The sequence below is a fragment of the Anastrepha obliqua genome, chromosome 5, assembly GCF_027943255.1.
Source record: "Anastrepha obliqua isolate idAnaObli1 chromosome 5, idAnaObli1_1.0, whole genome shotgun sequence".
NCBI classification, from domain to species: domain Eukaryota; kingdom Metazoa; phylum Arthropoda; class Insecta; order Diptera; family Tephritidae; genus Anastrepha; species Anastrepha obliqua.
In genome coordinates, this window is record NC_072896.1 from 5,560,558 (window position 1) to 5,584,502 (window position 23,945).

General features: G+C 38.1%; 1 protein-coding gene across 1 annotated transcript; it reads right to left on the reverse strand.

The window, feature by feature from the left end:
• Positions 1-2,583: 2,583 nt before the first annotated feature.
• LOC129249029 (neprilysin-4) lies at positions 2,584-5,410 on the reverse strand. The gene has a single exon (XM_054888643.1). It carries the CDS (start codon positions 5,310-5,312, stop codon positions 2,907-2,909), a length of 2,406 nt encoding a protein of 801 aa, XP_054744618.1. The 5' UTR covers positions 5,313-5,410; the 3' UTR covers positions 2,584-2,906.
• Positions 5,411-23,945: the final 18,535 nt, after the last annotated feature.

The following is a 23,945-nucleotide window of genomic DNA, read 5'->3' on the forward strand; positions in this document are numbered from 1 at the left end:
AGCATTTAACTTTCCAATATACTCAATTTATTTTTGTTGTAAAAAACACGAACATTAATTAATGTCAATCCTTAAAAAAAAATTTAATTGCACGTGAAGTTGTAGATTTTATAGATACAGTAATGCTGCATACTCAATTTTTAACTATCTCATCAATTTTGCTCTTTAAAGGACTTTAAAATTTTTGATGACTAAATTTTCAGAAATTGGTTTCAAATACTTATAACCAGCCTAAGTTATTATTATGCCATTTGACTCCCAAGAAGTAAAATATGCGCAATGGATACCTCTGTGTACGCTTTCTCTCTAAACTTTAAAGAATTAAATTAATGAGAAAACAAAAGACTGTTTAAAGTCTATAGTTTTAGGTGCATATGGAATTCATTTCCTTAGTTTTCTTTTTTCGGCTATAAGTAAAAAGATTTCAATCGGTTAACGATGTCCAACTTGATTTGCTCTTTGAACTGGTGTGCTATACCGTCCGGCATTTTGAATTTGAAAATGGCAACGATAAAATGATTTAACATTTATAGGATGAAATAAGAGAGCTAAAACACTCGTGTTGAAATCACTTTATTAAGGGACTAAGAGCGGAAAAAACATTGATTGTTCTCTGTGGAGTTCTAGAAAATACCTAAATAGGCCAACTGTACAAAACCAGCCAATTAAAAACCGCAATTGATTGTGTTCCAAAAGCGGCGCTGAAAAGGCAGAAGTTTTTGCTAATTATTTGGAAAGAACATTTAAGTCTTGTAAAGCAAATTATGCACCACTGCTCACTAGCATACATTAAATTGACAATCATTTCGCTGTCAGATATTGAGCAAGTAATAAATCTCCGTTAATCCAAACAAAAAACACCAAGCTTCTATCTTATTACCGCAGAAATCTTAAAAAACCTGCCACAAAATCTCTAATTAAGCTCACACGATTTACACACGCATGCCTTAAGTTAAAATATCAGGCCAGTCCATAAGTTCGGGCGTATTTTACCCATAATTTCACTTTTATACGATTTTTGTATACAAAAAACTATTCACGGAATATAACGAAACTATTTATATTTTCCTTGATATATTGTACATTCAACAAATGATTTTAATCGCAGATAGAAGCACGTGTTGTTAAAAAATGAAATGGAATCTTCGAACGCGTATAAGAGGCATATTTTGTATTTTTTTTATAAAAGTGGTAAAAAACGTGGCGGATGCCCCGCGCGCAGTCTTTAACTCCGACGTCTTGCTCGAACTCGTGGAAGCTGAGCCAAATTGGACAGTCGATATGATAGCTCAGAGGTTAAATTCACCGCATGGAACAGTTCGCAGGCACCTGGTTCAGTTGGGAAAGGTTTCAAAGCTTTGAAAATGGGTTCCGCATAGACTTTCCGTAGCCAACCTTCAGCAGGGAGTGAATGTGTGTTCTCAGCTGCTGCAACGGCTTGAAAATGAAAGTTTTTTGAACCGTATCGTTACTGGTGATGAAAAATGGGTTTTTCACAATAATCCTGTTCGCAAACGCTAATGGTTAGATAAAGATGAAACACCAGAACTGACCCCTAGAGATGGCCTTCACCCCAAGAAGATTATTCTGTCTATTTGGTGCGATATGACCGGTATTGTTTATTATGAACTTCTAGAACCAAATCAGACGATAACTGCGGATTATTATTTCCATCAGCTTTCAAACCTGAATGAGGCACTTAACAAAAATCGACCGGCTTTAGTGAATAGATGCAAAGTTTTGTTTCACCACGACATCGCAAGACCTCATACCACAAAGCAAACATTAGGCAAGCTGAACGAGCTCGGATGGGAGCTGATGCCGCATCCACCATACTCTCCGGATATTGCACCTTGTGATTCTCACCTTTTCCGTGGACTTCAATCCCATATGAGTAACCAGAACTACTCCTCAAAAGCGTACTCTCGAAGCGTATTTTGGCTCCAAGTACAAACAATTTTTTGAGCAGGGAATTAAAAATGTGCCTAATCGTTGGGATGACATTGTAAATAATGGAGGAAAATAAAACATCTTTTTTATTAATTTTAAAACCACCTTTAAAAAACGCAGGAACTTATGGACTGACCTGATATAAACCAGCATACTGAAAAGTTTCAGAAGTAATACTAATAGCAGAACGTGGCAAAAGTCCTCATGGAGTGTCATCATTACCGTCCGGCAAACTTTTGTTTTTTGTAATTTTTATATTTTTTATTATACATTTTTTATATTTTTATTCCAGTGTTTTTACCGCCTGGTATCCTTCATTAAAAGTGTCCACAGAAAATTGGTAGCTGAAAATAAGTTTGAATGAAAAGGATTTTTAGATGAGTTCACAAAAATTTTGCTAATTTCTCTTTCGTTATCATTTAAGAAAAAATTTTCTAGGTTTGTTGTACCAGTTTAAAAGAAAATGCAAATTTGTTTTTGAAATTTTTTTTTTTTGTAATCTTTATATTTTTTACATTATAAATTTTTTATATTTTTTGTATTATAAATTTTTTATATTTTTTGTATTGTAAATTTTTTATATTTTTTATATAATATTATAAATTTTTTATATATTTATTTGGACCAGTGCTTTTAACGCCTGATATCTTTCATTATAAAATTTTTTTCTTAAATAAATTACTACGTAAAGGCGTACACTTCACAGTTCTTAAAAAAACCTATATATAAAAGTATGGTATAAAGTTTTCACTCATTTAAAAAATTATGGACTAGTTTATGTGTAAATACAATTAAGTACCCTAGCAATAAAACCATTGGTTGACGTAGCTGATTTATTTACCCTACTCTACTAATACTAAAGTTTATAAGCTAAGAAAACACGCTAACATACTAACATATTTTCTCTTACTTTTCATACATTTCTAACCCTTACTCGCCCCCCTACATCACATACGCTACCACATCTCGCAACGCTGCACGGCATCCACACGACTCTTCGCCGGACAACTGAAGGCTTCCATGAATTCGGGCATCTGCGCTAACGTATAGTTTAGCCGCACTGGGTCCGCATCATGCCAAGGATCCAGCAGCTGGTGTTCCGCCTCGTCTGTGTTGCTGCAGAAGAATTGCGCGAATTGCAGAAAAAACAAGCGCCCATTGCTCCGAACGTTGTGCACATCACGCAAGAAGGCATTAAGCGCTAAACGCGTGCCACTCACATCAGCAATACGCTCGGCTAGAAATTTGGTGCCTTGGCTTAAGCATTGAACGTTGCGTGCAAAATTCACATTGGCGGAGATGCGCTGCATCATCAGCTCGTTCATGTTGCCCACGTGATCGTACTCGAGGAAGGTGCTATCGAAGCTGTGAACGAGTTCATGACCCAGCGTGTTCGCAAGATCGCCGTAGAGCAGTATCGACCAGAATTGACGATCGTAGAAAGGCGTTTGTAGGTAGGCGTGTGGTACGATAATCATGTTGCTAAGGCAAAAATAGTACGGCGTCGAGTCTAGGCTGTCTAGGAAAGTGGGCTCGTGATAATTGAAAGTGTACCACGTGCTGCGACTGTGATTCTTCGTAGCGCTGGCGGCTAGACGGCGCAGATGTCCGTATGTATGTGCCAAAGCATGCAAGTGATTGCGATAGAAATTGTCGCTGCTCACATTTAGCTTCCATATAAGATCCACGTAGAAAGAAGAGTTAACCGTGGGCGGCAAATTGCCCATATTAAGCCGCAGCGAACGCAATTTCTGCTGCAAGTAAGCAACTATATCAGCGTCGAATTGCATGCGATTGAGCGCCAGCGTTTGCGCAAACTCCGCCTTGAGTTGATCAAATATCGTACGCACGATGCGGTCGCTCTCAGCGCGCACGGGCGCATAGTAAACATGATCGTAAACGTAGGTCATTGCGACGGACAGCGTTTTGCGCATATGACGTATGCAAGTAGCAGCGCTGCCACCAAGGCGCACGGGATTGTATTGCTGCTGCTGTAAGTAGCTGAGAAAGCGCGCAAGCGAGTAAAGGAAATTTATGTTAGCATGCTGCGCTTGATTGTGATAGCGTGCCAGTTTGCAGACTGTTTCCAATGAATCGACGCGTATGAGATCAGCGCCATGGATATGCCGGCCCAGCGGCACGCCGATGAAGCGCTGCCAATCAACTTCGCCGCAACGTGCTGTTAACTCAGCAAAGCTCAATGTTTCCATCAGATCACAATCTTCCTCAGCGCTCACGATTGTTGGCGGCGAGTCAATGAGTGCTTGCGGCTTAGCTGATACCGGCGTAGTCGTGACGCTACGGGACGTGGTGGTCGGTGCGTCTTTAGTCAACGCACACATGGTGCCCACAATCGCTTCCACATCCGCTTCAAGTGCGCGAAATGCCGTTGTTAGCTCAGCGTGGCTTTTGCGTGTGTGTGCGCGCAACACATCGTATATTTCCGCCGTCAAATTGAGTCGCTTCTGCGTATCGTGTGGCAGCACAGTGATATCATGTTGTGTTGCATTTTGTTGGCGCACCTTAAAGTACACGAACTGCTCGCCATAGCCGTAGCGCGCAAAATGTGCTAGCATTTCCTGCCAGTGGCGGTGTCGTGGACGCAACAGTCCTTCCATGCGAATTTGCTCATAATAGCCGCGCAGTGTAAGCGATTCGGCGCGTGTACAGACGCGATAATACTGCAATAGTTTCGCGAGTACTAGATCGTAATCTTCCGCTTCCGTTCTCATGGCAAACTCATGGGTGGACGCGTCTGCATTAGCGGCTAGTTTCAATGGATTGTTACTGCTTCTGGTCATATGCGTCGAAGTACGCGCACCACGTATGCGTGCACGCCGTATTTCTTGGCGTTGAGTTGCCCTATTCAACGCCGCTGAAATTGACGCTTCGCCGCGCCACTGCGTGTGACTACGGTGCAATGCGCTTTCAAAAAACTCTACATACCGCGTGGTCAATGCCTCGTCCGCCACTTGCATCATGCTGGCAGTGGTGTTGTGTGCTCTGGGAGGCACCCAGTTGCCACATGCGTGTGTATGAAAGTCGTCGCATGCATTCACAGTCCAGTCGATATTGCCCTCCAACCGTTCAAGATGCTGCATGTTGAGTGTGTCATTGCAAGTGTGCGCTAGACACGTTCTATTCACGTGAGTCCAAAGCGGATGTGCGTCAATAGTGGCCGTTGAACTGCCAGCCGTCGAAAGGGAGCGCGCTGGCGAAGCACAGACCACTGGCGTCAGCAGTGCTGAAATAAGCACGTGAATTGTAATGCTTATCAGTTTTTGAAACCTCAGCGATCTTGTTTGTTGCAGCTGCTGCTTCAGTGTTGCTGACCACTGACGGCAACTATGTTTCAGTCGCATGTTGCTTGGAGCTCTACACGTTTTTTTGCCTGCCAAGTAGTTTCTCGCGTGGTATTTCGCGGGTTCACGTTTTGTTGCTACGCGTTTTATCCCTTGCAATTTTTTGTTTTTTTTTTCCTTTCAAGTTTCTTAAGTGTAAAACTTTTCTCAACGATCTTAACTCGACCGCAACTCAGCCCAAACTGTATGCCGCTGAATTCGAATATATCCTTTGTAGTTTCAGAAATTTTTCTTGATAATTTCCAATCATTGCAATTGCGCTGGTGCTGTCTCTGGCTGTGCCTTTGCCTCTGGCTCTATATTGGTATTTAGTTGGTTTCTTTTGTTGTTACGAGCAGTCTCGTGCTTATTATTGTTGTTTCATTCACTTTTCACTGCTCTTTGGAGGCCTGCATTAGCTCTTATTGGCTCACTTGCTGTGTCTATGATCGCTTATCTACCGATTACCACCAACGTTGCCGTTCCGCGCACTACTTTGATTTCGCAAATAAACGCGTTTTTTGTTTTTGCAAATTTCACTTTTTTCTCTATTAGACAGTAGTTTTCACCTTTAAGGTATTCACTTGTTACTTGCCTTGCTGCTAAAATGCGACTGAATTAAATTGCCGATTTCGTTTCATCTTCAATTGCAAAAATTGCCTTTCGGTTTCTTATAATAAATCAGCGCGCATACAAATACAGATGCGCACATAAAAAACGCTTGCCGGCTTTGGCCGCCAACCAATGAGTTGATGAGTTGCCTTATCGAAAAGCGAGGGCACACACACTTCAACGATATACATTCTCATTCGGGCAAGTCGGACAATATGCGCCGCGTTGCGTCGCGTCGCGTCGCGTCGTTTCGCTTCGCTTAGTTTTTTGCGTTGGTTTGTCCTATCAGCGCAATTTTTATACGTTGTTGCGTTGATTTTATGCGCGCGTTGCCCTTTCGCCGCACTTATCTATGCTCATTTCCCTATGAAATGTGTTGAGTCAGATTTGTTTCACACGGCAAAAAATGTATTTTAAGAACAAAAAAGGTAAAAGCAAACACAACAAAAAAAAAAAAAATCGAAAAAATTTATGAAATAAATAGTAATGATGCAATAATATGTAAAATTATGTAATACTTTTTTGGCCAAATCACACCTGCTTTGCAAGTTAGTTATGCAAAAGCCAGATGTGAATAATGATAGCATTGCCTACCTTGCCCATACTGTAGTACTGCTGCTGTTGCAGGAGTAGCCTGAATAAGTCTTACGATGAGTTAGACTTTTCTATTAATTATTAATGCGCTGTTTTGATGGGATCGAACTTGAGGAAGAGAGGTATAAGATAAGTTGATTTGAGTGTGGATGTCAAGAACTACCAGGTGTCAGGTATCAGGCGGCGCCAGTTTTCATATTAGGCTTGTGTTTGAAATGTAGCGAATCCATTCAGAAACAGTTTTTACTTTTTGCCATAAGACTTTTTCAACGGACTCTCTATACGATCTGCCCCCTTACTATAGTCATGGAAAGCTTAGCAGTCTTCCCACGGTAGTTAGCTGTAGAAATCATATTTAAGATCAACAGTCGCCCGAACCGACGTTTTTAATATAAGAAGAAGCTGTCGCAATAACGAAACAGACGAGTAGTTTCAATATGAAAAATTAAAACAAAGAATATAATAAGAAGTAAATTAAAAAAAAAATGTAGAAAAAATATAATTATTTTGAGACTCATTCAATTTTAAAACAGTGTTGTTGGTACAGAGTTTGTCAAGCGAAATATCCTCAGATCTTTCTAATATTTATAAAATTATTGTTTAAATTTTTTAGGAAACAATATACCTACTTCTTTAAATTTTTGCTTTGAAAAAAATAATTTTTTTTTGTTCTAAATTACTGGAAAACAATTTTTACAATTTTTTCTGTCCTCTTCAGATCTTCGTTTTTGCTTGATAAGCAGATACTCGGTATTTTTCACCAGTTCGCTGTACGTTTCTAGGTTCGTAGACGCAAAATTTATATCCCTAAGATCATTCGTGAAATATTGCCACCTTCTTTAATATTGTTATTATAGAGAATATGGATATCAAAGTATGGACGTCATAATAACGGTTTTAAAAGTTCAGTATTTTTGACCGTTTTGATGTTAAAGCATGTTTCAATGGAGCTGCCACCTATTTTTCAGTACAAAATTTTTGTAGAAATTATTTATTAAAAAAATTTTAATGGAAGTATTAATGTGTAGATGTTATTAAAAATATTATATTTAATAAAAAAATTCCAACAAGGTTGCCAAAGTGAGGTGTATTGATACAGATTTAATGTAGAACTAATTTTGAACAGGGCTGCCAACCTATTTTAAGTTATGCAAAAATTAAATTTTATAACACATTACGGGTAACAAGCGAGATGTACTGTATACAAATTTATACCAAAAATATTTTTGAATAGGGTTGCCAACCCATTTAAAATTGTACAAAAATAAAATTTCATAATATATTAAGGAAGACAAATGAAATGTGTTGGGTAAAAATGTGTACCACAAATATTTTTAATAGGGTTGCCAACCTATTTTAAATTATACAAAAATAAAATTGCATGCCATAGGAAGCAAAACAAGTGAGTTGTTCTGAATAAAAACTTATAGCTGAAAGATTTTTTGAATAGGGTTGCCAACCTATTTTAATTTATACAAAAAAAAAATTCCCTACCATGGCAAAGATAACAAGTGAGTTGTGTTGAATTAAAAACTTATATCGGAAGGATTTTTGAATAGGGATGTCAACATATTTTATATTATAGAAGAACAAAATTCCATACCATAGAAAAAATAACAATATGTGCTGCATGAAAATTCATACCAGAAAGTATGCAGTTAAGAAATATTTTGGAGCAGGGTAGCCAGCCTCTTTAAATTGATAAAAAAAAATTACACCATAGGAAGAATAACAAGTGACATGCGTTGCATAAAAATGTATAGGAAGTTCTCAAGAGGGAGCCAGTTTTCATAACTAACTCATTTGTTTTATTTTTTCCAGTGTAGACATAATTAAATTATAGATACAATTGATGTAAAATAATTCCATTTAAACCTAAAAAATTATCAGAAGCGCGGCACTTATCGAGTATAATCGACATGAGTGTAAGCAAACAGATAGCACTTATGCCAGCGCTTGCACGTATTGGCGTGTGTTGATCCCGCGACTATAACTGTCAGCTATCTTAGCACGTGAAATTTTTTAAATGAAGTACCAGCGGCAATACCGCCGCTGATAAGTAGCAAATGACATATAACAAAAAAAGAAAATTCGAAGTGAATGGAAATCAACTATTCGCGTGTCTTTCGCTACATTGGGATGACGCAATTTAAAGCTAAATGTTGTGGTGAAAGCACAGGCAGACACTAAACAGCGGTACAGCGTCAAAGTTCAAAAAGTATAAATAACCTATTAAAAATGAATTAAAGAGTGTTTAAACGGAAATTGTAGCTACATATTTGTATGTACTCGTATGTATGCATAGGAACTTGTGTATGTGATTATATATAGACGCACACACACACCTGCATACGTGCATTCAATGAGTTAAGACGCAAATTATTTGAGATGTTTGAAAGTGTAACAGAGCCTAAAAGCGCCCGAACTGTTAAACCCAAGCACATAACAGCAAATTGATAAGCATTTTCGAGCCTCTAACTGCATGAATAAGAAATTTTTATTGCGCGACTAATTAAACTCAAACAATGGGCGCGCAGATGTGCGAGGCGCCGTTCGCTGATAAGCGCTTAATTGTCACTGCTGATTATAATGTTTTATTGTCGAGTAGAAAAAATGAATACTAATCAATTTTTATATTACAAATTTCATACTTTAACAAATCTAGGTATTTCTTTAAGCACATTTTCCGCTGGCACGTGATGTACTTTGTGAAGCAAATCCAGTTAGATTTATTGAATTTGTGCAGAGGCAGGCAAAAAAAAAGTGCAATAAAATTTCCAAAAGGCTAAAGTCGGCAGGAAGTGAATATTTTGTTTTTATTTTTGAAGAAATACATGTAAATGCGCAAAAATGTACACCCACAAATTACTTTAGGCGAGCAGCTTGAAGAGGGAAAAGGCATCTGTCAAAAACGATTACTCAAAGCGCGTTACGGGGTTAGTTCCTGGGCCAAAATATTAATGAAAAATCGAAATTTCTGTGTAATGCATCTTTCCCTCCCAGTTCCCTCACACTTGAATGCTCACACTGAGAAGTAAAGAAAGCTTAGTAGTAGATAGTAAAAAATCGGTAATACCAGATTTTTAAAAGTATCAACGCCGTGAGCTGAAAGGAGCTCAGTACTAGACATTCAATTGTGAAAATTACACTCAGTATCAATCACTGTAACTTTCAATAGGAATTTCGCCACTCTCTTTCCATCTAAGGAAGAATGGAATAAGGGATTCTCTCTAAACAACTTCGACACTACAGTCTATACGGATGGAAGTAAAATGGGATGTGGTGTTGGAGCTGGTATATATTCTCACAGACTTAAAATTGAGAAATCTGTGCGTCTCCCTAATACCAGCAGCGTCTTCCAGGCGGAAGTACTGGCAATTGGGGAAGCCTGTAGGCTACTAATCGCAGATTTCTCTTTTAAGGGTAATATCGCTATTCTCTCGGATAGCCAAGCTGCAATCCAGGCTCTGGGCTCGGCACAACAACCTCTAAAGTGGTAGAACAAAGTAGGAATAGCCTCACCATCTTGAGTGAAAACCATTAAGTTACCTTAATCTGGGTCCCGGGACATCGGAAAATTGAAGGTAACGAAAAAGCAGATGAACTGACAAGAGGGGGATCTGCCATGAATAACGCTCTTGCAGAATCGGTACTCACACCATTAGGTGCAGTCAAGAGTACAATTGCCCAAAAATACCTCCGAATCGCGGACTGTAGGTGGAAAGTCCAGACAAAATGCAAAATTAGCAGAACGTTATGGCCCACCTACAACCTCAAGCAATCGTCGGAATTAATAAGAATGAAACGACGGGACGCCTGGAGACTAACGGCAGTCCTAACTGGCTTCTGGTCTATCGGAGAACAAGCAGCCAAAATGGGTATCCCTCACAATACATACTGTCACAGTTGCAAACAACCGGAGAAAAAGGAGACAATCTTCCATTTCCTCTGTAAATGCCCTGCCCTATGGAAGGACAGAATGGTAACCCTGAGCCAACCACTGTTCGAGAATCTCGAACAACTATCTGGCTTAGACATTAACAACCTAACCGCACAGACTGGATATAGTTATGCTGTAAATAACCGTTAAACAAGTTGGTAACGAGGATGTGGCAACAAAATGGCGCGGAGGCGCTAGTTGGATTCTGGAAGAATCACCACTTTAACCAACCAACCAACCAATCACTGTGGTTCCGAATGATCATTATAAAGGGTGATCAATTTAGACGTATCGGATTTTAAATTGAAATCAATATTTATTATTTCAGTGTAGAACCATTCATAACATTAATTTTTTAAAGATAATCACTTTCAAATGTTGGTCGCAACTTCGCCGTGTTTCGGCCATCTGTAAACACCAATTTTGAATGACTCGCTGGAGGACTTTGGTCGGCATCTCGTGAATAAAGATATGTGATGTTGGCTTCCAATGTCTCAGCGAAGCTGGTTTATCCACAAAGCATTAGCACTTTACGCAGCCTCACACAGAAAAGTTCAAAGGTGTGATATCACACGATCTTGATGGGCGTTCTACTGCTCTGAGACGAGAGATAAACTGCTCACCGAAACGACAACTCAGTAAATCCCTTGCTTCACGGATTGTATGGCAAGTAGCGCTATCTTGTTGGAGCCAAATGTTGTGGAGATCATGAGCTTCAATTTCCGGTATTCAAAAGATGTTTATCATAGCGCGAATGCGTTCACCATTCATTGTTACATTGGCGCCAGCCGCCAGCCGCCAGCCTCGTCTTTGAAGAAATATGGACTGATGATTCCTCCAGCCCATAGGCCACCCCAAACGATTATTTCTAATAGATATAATGACTGTTCTTGAATGGCTTCGGACTTCGAGTTGCTTTTCAGCCCAAATACGGCAACTTTGCTTATAGATGTAGCCATAAGCCAAAAATAGGCGGATGAACACTTTCCACAGAGCGTCGATTTTCGTAGTAGAATTGTAATCGTACAAGCGTAAATCTTTCCGAGATGAAACATCAGTGAATACTGCAAAAAATCATGTATTTAGTTTGACATTATTAAAAAAACCCTTTTGGAAAAAGTACCTCCAATCAGATCACCCTTTCTATGCATTGAAAAAAATAACAACTGTGCTGTGTGAGCTCAATACCATCGGGCAGAGCTCAATTTTCCTAAAACAAAGAAGAACCGTTAGATTTAACTGCATGAGATTGGTATCCATGAGGATCGTAGTGCTGAAGGCCGAACATTCACATAAAAAGTGGAACAAAATTTCCTGATCTTCAAGACACATTTCACATAAAGCTGAGTCTCTTACCCAAATTGATGGCACTTTGCTGGACGAACGTCTGAATAGTAGATGCATAAGTTTTTCGTTCTATATTCCAAGCAATGAGCTCTTGACCTTCTCCTTCTTGCTCCACCTGATTTTTTGTAGCTTACGGCCGAGCTCATCATACAAATGCTTTATTATTGCGAAATAAAGATCAGCTAGTCTTTAAGTGTAGTCAGTTTGAATAGAAATCTACGCTTTGGATCACTATTTTGTTAGAATTTAAATCACCTTGCGCATACTCCCTTTTCTTCTCAAGGTATGGGGAATTTGCACAGAAAGTGCTAATGACTCTGCCTCTACTTCATTTCTTTTCTTGCACAGATTTGTCCACCCATTCTTAATAGCTCCACTAGTAATTTATCTCTACTTACGAAAACAGGTGACACAGCTGTACCATTTTCGGTGTGCACTTTATGGAGGTTGAGATGGCAGAATATTTGTTTACGTATCTGACCAGCTTCAGCTGAGCTAAAATGTATGAATTGAGAGAACTAGTCTTACGAACAAAAAAACTGACAACTGACACTACTGATCCCATTCGATTTATTCATAAATCGGAAGGCACACAGGCACACATTGCATACTGTACATCAACTGATAGAAATGAAATAATGATTATTTCCACAACTCTTCATACAAACATACGACATGTACGAATATATTTGCGCATTCACGAGTTATCAGTGATTCGAGTGAAAGTGCAGTTCTTTTTAACTTGAAGTGGCTTAATAAAACTTAATCTAATTTTAATCGCAGCGCCAATCCGTACGCTCAGTTTTGCCGCATGACGTTGATGCAACGAATGACGATGAACTACGAGACCTTGCGGGGTTCAAGTTTTAACCTTTCAAACAACTTTGTGAGAGCAGTTTCGCGCGGAGTTGCTTTGGTTTTTTTGATATGAATAAAATATTAAAATTAAACTATTAATTAAAAACGCGTATATAAGTACTATGTATGCATGCAAATGGATGTGCACGATGATACGTGCGCCTAGGAGTGTACTGATAAGCGAATGCACAGTTCTAGGCGCATAACACAGACACTCATTTATGTGTGTGTGTCTGTGAAGACATACATATGCATGCACTTACATGTTTCATTCAACTCAGCGCTCCAGTAATCGATCTTGCCGTCTGGTTTGGCGCTGGCAGTACAGAAGCTCGCGATGAGGAGTAGAGATGAAATTTAATAATTAAGAATGAAAATAAAAATAAAAATCTGCGCACAAATGACGCGCATACCAGTCGCGATTAGCACCATTGCTGAGCCCATATAGAGCATAGCAGTGCGCAAATGTACATTCACACACACCCGCAAACACACACCGATACATAAATAAGCGTATAATCGTTCGAGCCGATAAGTGGACACGCAAACCAATCCAATCGATTGAATAAAGTCAGTGGAGCGAGATGTTGATAATCGGCTGCGGCAGCGGTGAATAATCTATCGCTGCTATGTAGTCGCTCTATAGATGTGTGAATAATGCGTATGCGAGGCAAAACCATCAACGCGCTGTTGGTTTATGTTATCTGTATGCTGAGCAACGAAAGGCGGTGGCTGCTGGACGAGGAATAAATGAAACTTTAATATGAAAATGTGCATTTGTTTGCTTGACTGTGGGCGCTGCCATGTAGGCACAAGTGTGTGTGTGTGTTTGGGCGCCTCAGCACACCCGTGACCTACTACTGGCCATCACTACATACATCATTCGTGCGCACATACAACCGTAGACAAGGAAGGCCGGCTAATGGCGTGCAGTGAACTCGGTGTGTCGAAGATTATTGGAAGTCTCGCGACTCTGACCAGTCAGACTGCGTGGAGCAACTACGCGTACTACTCTGGGCTAATGCAAGCCACAACAAGTACACAAAAAGTGCTTGGTATAAGTTCGTTAACGTAGAGGAATAATGACATTATGCAAACAAATTGATTAAGTTATTGTATAGAATTGACGCCACTCAAAAGTGCGCATTAAAAAATTCAGAATTTATTCTATATAAAAAAAAAATTATTTAAACAGTTGCGCGCTTTAAACCATATTCCTATTATGTTATGAGTGCTCGCCAAGTCTGTGTCGGCTAGACGTTCAAAAATCTATTTTTGGACATAAGTTTTTACGTCTTAGATGGTTTGGGAGAGTGTGAAAGAAAATGCTTTACATTTTGTACTTTTCGTGTCTGTAGCAGGTGGAAAGTTAGGGAAGTGTAGCCCCTAACTTTAACTTTTAGGTTGGGGAATAAGTTCGTAGCGTTTTTACCGAAGGCTTTTATTTAAACAAAAAAACAATAATTATATCAATAAATTAATCAGGGGTTTACGACCTCTTCTCACCCCTCAACCAATTTATTGATCCCGTTCCTTCAAGCATCGCCTGATCTGATGTCAAATAAAATGTTGAGCCAATTTTGAAGGACCTTTTTGTTATCGCAGGTAACGCCCTTCAAGTAGTTTGACAGGGAGCGAAAAAGATGGTAATTCGATTGTCGATGCAAGGTAAGGTTCGGAGAATACGGCGGATGCTGAAGCTCTTCGCATTCGAGCTCTTAGAGTGCGGCTTTGCCGACTTGTGCAACATGGGGCCTGGCGTTGTCATGAAGAAGGATGGTTTGACCATGTCGATCAGGCCTTTCCAGTCGAATATCCTCATTCACGCGGTGTAGCTGAGTAATGTAGAGTTGCTTGCTGAGCGTGGCATTCTTTTCGAGCATTTCCCAGTGCGCAATGTCAGCCCAGTGCCACCAAACACATATCATGACCCTCTCTGGATGAAGATGTGGCTTGACTATCGGCTTTTGCGTATCTCCTGGAGCCATCTACTCCTTTCTCTGCTTCAAATTGATGTACTCATATGGGCACTATTTCTCATCTCCCATGGCGATTAGGTACAAAAAGCGCTGTTTATGACCTCGTGTTACTCGATAGCGGGCGAGATGCCTAGAAACGATTTGAAGGCGACTTTCTTCGTTTTTTTTCATTGAGCTCGTGTGGCAATCAGACTCTCAATTTTTCGGCAAATCCCATTGAATGAAGGTGATTGACAATTGTTTTATGATCCCAGTTCATTTTTTCTGCCAATTCACGACTAGTTTGGCGACCGTTCTCCTTCAAAGGTGATTTGAGACGTTCTTCATTGAAATCAGAAGACCTCCTGCTGCGGGAGGTGTCATCATTTTGTCCTTGATGAAAAGCAAAGAAGAGCAGTGTCGAAAATGTTGATTTTTGTCTCCTGGGTATGGCATTTCTAAGCTATTGTAGAGCAGAAAGAGTTCTATTGAATGAATACCTACCTTTTGCCAAAGAGCAAACAAATCGTTGTAAAATAAAATAATATATAATAACGCTATGAACTTATTGTTCAACCCACTATATTTATTTATATATATATCTTGACCAAAAAGTTCCTGGAACAATCACCAGGTGTCGCTCTTAGTCAACTAATTGAAGTTCTGTGTTTTTTGTTAAGCTGCCACGCTTAGATCACACGCTTAGAAAACCACCAGATAGCATCACGAGAATGGCACTGGACTGGAACCCGCAAGCGTGCAAAAGTCGCGGTCGCTCAAAGATTACTCGGAGAGGGTCGATGTTCCGCGAGCTTGTAGATGCCGACATCGCATGGGATGGCGCAAAAACTGTGTACCATAGAACAGTTTTGTCGAGGCCTTATGCTTCCGAACTGAGTGAGTAAGGATATAAAAAAATCATTCTTATGAGCTTATTTTTATGTCATTATAATTTGCAATTCAATTGTATTTGCTGGACCTTAAGAGGTTAATCCCATTTGATTCAATGTGTTTTTATTTCTTGCAAATTTGCGTGTATGGTCATTTGAACTTAGCATATGATTTCGAGAAAAACAGCGATAAAGCACTGAAAAATACGTTTTTATAAATTTATACCCTCAATTTTCTCAAAATCATGACGCTGTGGGCACTTTTATGGCGATTTCGTTTCTCCCAAAATATGTTGCATTTTCATTGCCTTCCACTTTATTTTGCGTTTGTTTCTAAAATAAGTGTAATTCGGCGAGAAAATTCTGTGTTCAATTCTGAAAATGAATGCAAAGGCAACAAAAATTCTCCCTTGAGTAACTTCGACAAGAGGGTTGGTTGTCCGCGAGATCAGCTGACTACTATAAAGAAATGCGTGTGCCAGACAAAGATAGATACATGCCCGCAGTGTTTTGTGCTCTTTTCTGAGTAGACAAAACACACACATTTTTACAGAGTTGAGTGCAATAATGAGCCATTTCTACAACATGAAAAGGCAGCCTTGTTTCGTAAAAAAGAAGTCTCATAATAAAAAAAAAAGTTGTATCAAAAAGACACGTGCAACAATTAGTAAATACTTATATCATACAGGGGTATATCTGTAAATCTGTGTTAATACTTTTAAGCCGCCAATTGAAGTCACGTTTTCAAAATTTCCGTAGAAGCCGCTACCTTGAAATTGAACATCCTTTTTAATTTTTTTCACTTAATGCGTAAAATCGAATTTCGCACACCCAGCGTCTGACTGTAGTCGGTTAAAGCAACGCAGGCGATGTTGTTTTAATGCAACGAGTAGACAATTACTGTTATAAAAACACGTGAATATTCATATACTTTAATAAATACATACAAACATACATATTTATGCATATATTTATTATATAGCTGCACTTATGCGCATATTTATATTTTTCCAAAGAAAGGAATGAACCGCTTTGGCAACGACAAATTTAAAGCGCAAAAAGGAAGAATTGGCCATGTGTAAACAGGATTATGCCAACGAATAATACGCACATACACACATACATGAAACATGTGCATATTTACATACCTATTTATATTAGACTGGGTCGCGTTGCATTTACCCAGTCTAGTTTGAAAGCTACTTTGAAAGGAGTTAAGGGCCACAAAAATTTTTGTTTTTACGAGTCCTAAAAATATACAAAATTGGCATATTTATTTATTACTCGATATCAAAATGTGTTAAGAATAGTGGAAAGAAATAACTAGATTCAAATAACTCAATTTCTACAACAACAAATAGCACTTTACTCTTCATAAAAATAAAAATTTTAGTAAACGATGCATTGATAATTATCTTTACAATTGTAACAAAACAGCCGTTGAAAATACTTACGAACGATACTCCGTTCACTCCATTTGAGACTTTTTTCAATAAAATCACTTAAATACTTTGCATATTAAGTTTTATATTATAAATTTAAAATGTTTCCAATTTGTGACAGTTTTTTGTCTAAGAAAAACATAAACTTTTTTACTTCATAAAGAATGTTAATTTGTATTGAAAAAAATACTTAAGAACAAAGCAAAATAATATTCAAATGATAAATAATTTAGGCGATAGAGAAAAGTATACATTACAACATTTTGTGGAAAATCTTTTTTGCCTTATTACTACTGCGCAGCGCCCTTGCACTCTCATTATTAAAACTCTACAAAGTTCAACAGGAATGAATTCCCGTGCTGCCTTGGCGTTTTCAATAAACTGATCCTAATTTTTTATACTCTGCGTACTGAGTTCATTTGTTACGTCATTCTAAATATGTTTTTTTGGATTTAAGAAGTCACTTGAAGATGCCCAATCCCGAACAGCGATCGAATTGTCTTTGAAAAACTATTCTACCACACGAGAAGCGTGATTCAACCATTGTATTGTGGAAATTTTCAAATCACCGCTAAATTCTCTTCAATTTTGAAGTATCTGAACGTGTCTCACCTCATCCATATTACCTTCAATACGAAGAATTTGCCAGACACAGTCTAAGAAAAGTATCCGCACACCATTAAAGAGCCTCCCCGGAGCTTAATGATTAGTGAGACAAACTTGGAGTCGAATGCTGCACGTTTTGGTCGCCGCAAGTATTTCCCATTTCCATCTGGACCAACTCTATTTATTTTCGTTTCATCGCTGAATAAAATATAACGCCACTGATTTTGAGTCCAGAATATGTCCTCTCGAGCCAACTCAGTTCGGTGTTGTCGTTGCGGTGCTGTAACCAATGGCTTCTTCCACACCAGTCGACCATGAAGCCCTGCTTCTGCCCATCGAAGCGTAACTGTTCCTTTCCTTATTGTCTTTCCAGGTGAACAATAATTTCTCAATGGATGTGAGCAGCACTCTTCCGGAGATAATGCTTTGACAATCTAACGATCATCCTATCAATTCTTTTTTCTGGAAACGATTTGTGTTGTTTTATACTCAGAAAAATATTTCAAAGCATTAAAAACCACTGTAGGATTATCCGGCCTTTCGTAACTCTATGACTGCTTTTCGAAGAGCTAGTAGAAAGAATAGCGAGATAGGAAAGATAAAATGTGGGTGGTAAGGCGGAAAAATTAGTTTAAGATCACTCTTCCACCAATCTCTTGGATTGAGTGATGAACTTTAAGAGATCCGAAAGAGGAAGAGTATGAACTTTGTCCATACTCAGTTTATCGCAACCCAATTTTCAAAGTCTGATTGTGGAAAAACATAGAAAAAGCCCTGCAGTGTCGTCATCCTCAAGACAGGATAGGCATATCGGGCTGTCTACGACCCCCATGGTAGCCATATGCTGACCACAGAAGTTGTGACCTGTGATTATACCCACCAGTACTCTCAGGTTCTTTCCGCTGCGTTTTAGGAGAAAGGTCGCTGTTTTCCTGTTCGGTTCTTTCACAAAGCACTTGGCTACTCTGCACGAGTTCAACCCAGACCAACTTCTTCTATGGGTAGACCTCATGAAGTCGTCAATCATCAGCTTTTTATCAGCTGCGTGGGTTAGCAAGAGATACTGCTGATACTTACTTAGCAGTTACAATATAAAACTGAAAACAATGCACAAGATTTTGGATGAAGGCCGAATCGTTCTTAAGTATATTTCTCTCATATCGGTGATCCTACTAAAATGCAAAAATCCATGCGGACCCTATTCAAACGTAAAAATTAACGTTACGGCACCGTACTCGATAAAGCATGCATCGTTTTTAAGTATTCTTCAGCAGCTGTAACTGCATTATACGGCACTATGGGAGTTAATTTCACAGTTTTTCTATCGCACGGTACCGTCCCGGTCTAATGTACGTACATATTCTTATACATACATATGCATATTTCTTATATCCAAACATGTATGTAGGTACGCATGTATTGTAGACATGTTTGATCAATTATGTGCCTTTTGAGCCTCGTTGCTGGACAGCGTTCGCCCACATCCAAGCGTCAGGAAGTGGAATTAAAGTAGTGATTGAAAAACAAAAAAACGTAAATTGAGCTAACGAGAGAAACAAAAATAGTAAAGATTTTTTAATTGAAAAAATATTAAATTCTTCCATGTGACGTGATAAAGTGGATTTTCACAATACACGCAAATCACATACTCTCGCACAGACACACGCCACAACACACACCAACACACACATGCAAATGCACGCTGCCGTGGAAGTATATTTTTGTCGGCATAAATATATAACAATTATGCGCGACTACAGCGCGCCGCAGACAATCAGTGTTGCCATTGAAGCGCAACCACGCGCCAAGCGCATCATACGCACACACACACGCACATTGAGATTATAAATATGTATGTGCATGCATATAAGCATACTTGCATGGTTGTGCTGGCTATACAGCGGCTGCATATCTGTCAGACAGGCAGCTCAGAGCTTAAATGCCTGCGACTGATTTTTTCAATCGGCCAGGCGCAGGATTATGGCCGATCGTCGCGTTGTTGCGTTTTTGAGTTTGTGCGGAATACCAAACAGAAGCCTGCATGCAGTGTACGTACGAGTGTGTGGGCTTAGTTGCTTTTTTCTTCTTTTCGCATGCTTTATTCTTTGGCGCTAATAAATTAATAAATTAAAATTTTATTTCAATAAAAATGCGCAATGCATACAAGTTTCATAAAGCACAAACACCAACAAATTCGCACATAAAGAAGACAAAAGCAAGGTCGTTGCCAATATTTGTGTGTAGGATATGAGGCTTGATATAGAAAAAGTCCACTTCTTTGTTCAAAAAAGCGTAAATAAATAAAAATATTATGATAACAATGGATTTTCACTATATATTAAGCCAATATGCACCTGCTTAAGGCACACTTTTTTTCGCTTATCTTTGGAAGACACAGAAAATAGACAAATAGAAAAATGAAAAAATAAAAATAAAAATAACAGCAAAGAAGTAGAGAGCTGATGTGTTCCAAAAAAATTATCCTTGCAGAATTTCTCATAAAATTGTTGAGCATATTCTATACCTCTGACGAGGATCTTATAAATTCGAATGTTATTCTTTCCTGAGATGGGTTAAAATTTCCTCCGAAGCTTTCCACAAAAAAAAAGCTGGAACAAAATTTAAAAATGATATATGACAGATCCGTTCCCGTTCTTAAGCCATTCCGCCACTGAACACTCATATATTATAAGGGGTAGCATACGGAAATTAATATGTTTGGAGTCTTTCTAAACTTTTTTTCAATATTTATTATTTGTTTTATAAAGGTACAACTTATTATCTAACAAAAATCACATAAATGCAATTTACAAACTTTATACGAAAATTAGAAAAATTATATTAAGTTCCCATCTCAACTCCATGGTTTTTAATTAGAATTTGTAGAAAGATTTTTGGTATGTAGATCCATAGATTATTAAATTTTGAAAGTGATGAAAAAGTCTCTTGTTTTTTTATATTTTTGCCTCCTGATTGTATCCATATGCGATTTTTTTTTAATTTGGTTAAAATGGGTGGGAAATTCATAAAAAATCAACGGGATTTTTTTTAGCAACTTCAAACTTGAATTTAAAAAGCCATAAAATTGTGCGCTAAACACCTTTTAGAAATTCTAAATAAAAACCGTCGAGTTGGAACGAGAGGTTTGTAGAATTACTCCAATAAAATTTAAAATTTGGGTTTGTGTGGTCTTTGCTTAATAATGAGCTATACTAAAAAAAAAAACAATTGTTTGAAAAAACAGGAAAGAAAAATACACAAAACTTTCCCACATAGTTGATGTGCTATCGTTCTGCCACGGAGTGTAAGACTTTCTCAAAGGCTTGAGAAAAATTCTATATGGGGAACGGGCAATTTCCCCATATTAATTATGATAATTGAAGTCAGTTCACCATTATTATAAGAACACTCTTGAAATTGAGATTTAGCATGTCCGCATATGATTATTCCTTTAAGGAGCATAGAGCTTCTAAAACACTCCTTCAACGTACGCGGTTAAATGCTATCGTCTGAACGCATGACTCACCTTGTGTTTATGGAAGTCAATTCATGTAGGATGGATCCTTTCCAGATATTCCGTGGTCGGCCGCGGCCTCTGCTTGCCTGAGGAATCCAATCTAGGCACATTCTTGCAATGCTGTGGGACGGTTATCTAAGAGCGTGACCTATCCAGCTCCATTTTCTGCGTGTTAGCTGGCATAAGACCAGCGTAAGCGCACTAGCCTATCATCCCAGAGGTTGTGGGCTCTAGTTTCACCATGGGCATGGTCCCGCACTCTTCCTATTTTCCGCTTTTCGCCGTCTTTCTACTTGCATAGTCGATATTTCTAATTATTCCAAGTAGCTCCCTTCCCAACAAACAATCCAAATCCTGTTCCTGATTTCCATTACATTAACATTTGTCACTCGCAGCCTGTGCATTTCTGCAGTCAGGACCTATGTATGCTAAATGCATAATTTAAAATCAATAAAATTTCAAATCAGAAAGAATTTTCAATTAACTATTTTCAAGTTTCTAACTAAGTTTTACTCGCATCTTTCATTCAAACTTTAATTTTTTTTAATTTTTTATTTTTATTATTTTTCTTTCGTTTTATTTTTTATTTTTTTGATAGTCTGACTTCAACTTAATTTTTCTCAACAAAGATTAAATGTAATTTATTACGCCACTCTTCGAAATACATTGGTTTTACTGACTCACAAAAAAACGAAATAAAAAAAGAAAATTTTTATGAAAATTCCCACTGCAAATATTTATTTGCGTCAACATACTCGTCCATACGTTCATTTTCATACACACCCTTATATGTATGTACATAAATATGAGCTGGCAGGTGGAACAAATCCCAAGGCATATTAGAAAAAAAATTCCGCAATCGGAAGGAAGCACACCAAAAACCTGATAAAAAAGCATACAAAAACGCTGAGTGTAACAAAAAAATCACGTGCTCATGAATACATTTCTATGTTTATGTGTGGCCTATTCCCCAGCCAGAGGGCGATGTCACTTTTGCGTTTATTGCATCATCAACATTAATTCAAAGGCATTCAAGTACAAATCGGCATGTTTGTTTGTATTTCTGTTTTTCTTTTTTTTCTGTTTTTTTTTTATTTCTTTTATTTCTCTTATTACAAATATGCTTATTCGGAAATAACCATACGGTTATATGTTTATGTGTGTATGTGTGCATGTATGTATTTGAAATGTATATTATATTTATATATTTTAAAAAATATCAATAATAAAAAATTGCCGGTATCTGTGCAAAAACTTATACCCATTACGTCAAAGAAAATTCGAAATTTATGAGTCGAAAATTGGAAAGGGTGTAAACCGATAAATATTTTCAGACTCCATATAAATGAGTTGAGTTCGAAAACTTGAGCAATGTGGGAATTTTGTGCAGAAATTTTCTATTTAAATGATCTAAGAAATTCATGTAATTTTATTTATATTTTCATTTATTTCAGAAGGCTATGAACAAAAAATCCTTCCCGGCTACAAATACACCCCCGAAATTATTATAAGGGCACCACGTATTGACAAATTTTAACTACTTACTTAATATATTTATTTTTGAATTGCAATTACTTTTTTTAGTGAAAGTATGATTCATTGTACTACAAAAACTACTTAACCAACTTTTGTGAAAATTAAAAAAGAATTTAACAATTGTTTTTCAAAATTTCCAACTTCTTTCCAGTATGCAGGGCTATGGCCCATAGTGAAAGTTTGAGGTGGCGGAAAATTCTAAAAACTTTTTTTTTGGTAGTCCTTTTCTTTACATAACAAATACTCGACATTCTTGTATATGAAAGAAAGGACCCAAAACACACAACAAAAAACAAAAATTGAAAATTGGAGTGAAGAAGTGTATGAACTGTCAAGAAGATTTTTTTGAAAAACAGTAAATCCATTTTCATTATTATTGGGCGCAAAATATTAAAGGCAACCCTCGTACTCTTGTGCAGATCAACTTAATGTAGAGATATTTTTTATTGTTTTTATCAAAAATACGTTACGAAATTTTATAAAAATATATTGAAACAGAAGCAAGGGATGTTCCATTCGCGGGGCGTACTTTTTATCAAATAACTTCTAAATATTTCACATTGTACGAGATTGCTTAAAGAAGGTGACACCAAATTTCATTGAATACGTACGTATTTTTTTATTTAATTTTTATGTCTCCAACATATCAAAATATTAGCATCCATTTTGCATTTGCCATTTGCCTTCGAGAGAAATGAATATAGTATTATTTTGGTATGTTTGACGATTTTTATTTAGATCATTCGCCTGCTAACACATCATGGCTTATTCATGATTTTGGCCAAACACAACAGCGTAATTATCGCCCACAATCTTCTCCTAACACTTGGCCCCCTACGACGTTTTTCCATTGTCAAAATTGAAACATCCGCTGAGAGAGCGAATATTTGTTACAATTGAGGAAATGTTGTTCTAGCAGTAATACAGGTCCCGTCAGTGTACGATATATTACCGGTCGTCTTCGTCTATTTCATCTAAAGATAGGGAGAGGGGTGTTAGATGAGTAGGTTTTAAGGGGCATGTGAAAAGGTGGTTAGTGTCGTGTGGGGTGCCCTTACATGCCGGACATGTGTTTGGTATGTCGGGGTCAATTCTGGATAAGTAGGAGTTTAACCCGCTACAACATCCAGAACGTAATTGTGCCAGTGTTACGCGGTTCTCACGGGGAAGCTGGAGCTCTTCATCTGTTGTAGGTGGTGGTTGGACTCCGCTTACGGCATTCGGTGGTCGGGAGTCATTTAATGTCTGTCTAAACACTGTCTGGTTCAGTAGATGTCTGTTAGATTTGTCCTGGATGTCGTCGGCGTAGTTTAATAGGTGTTTCCTGACGTGCCTGGGAGGCGGCTCTGGCTCA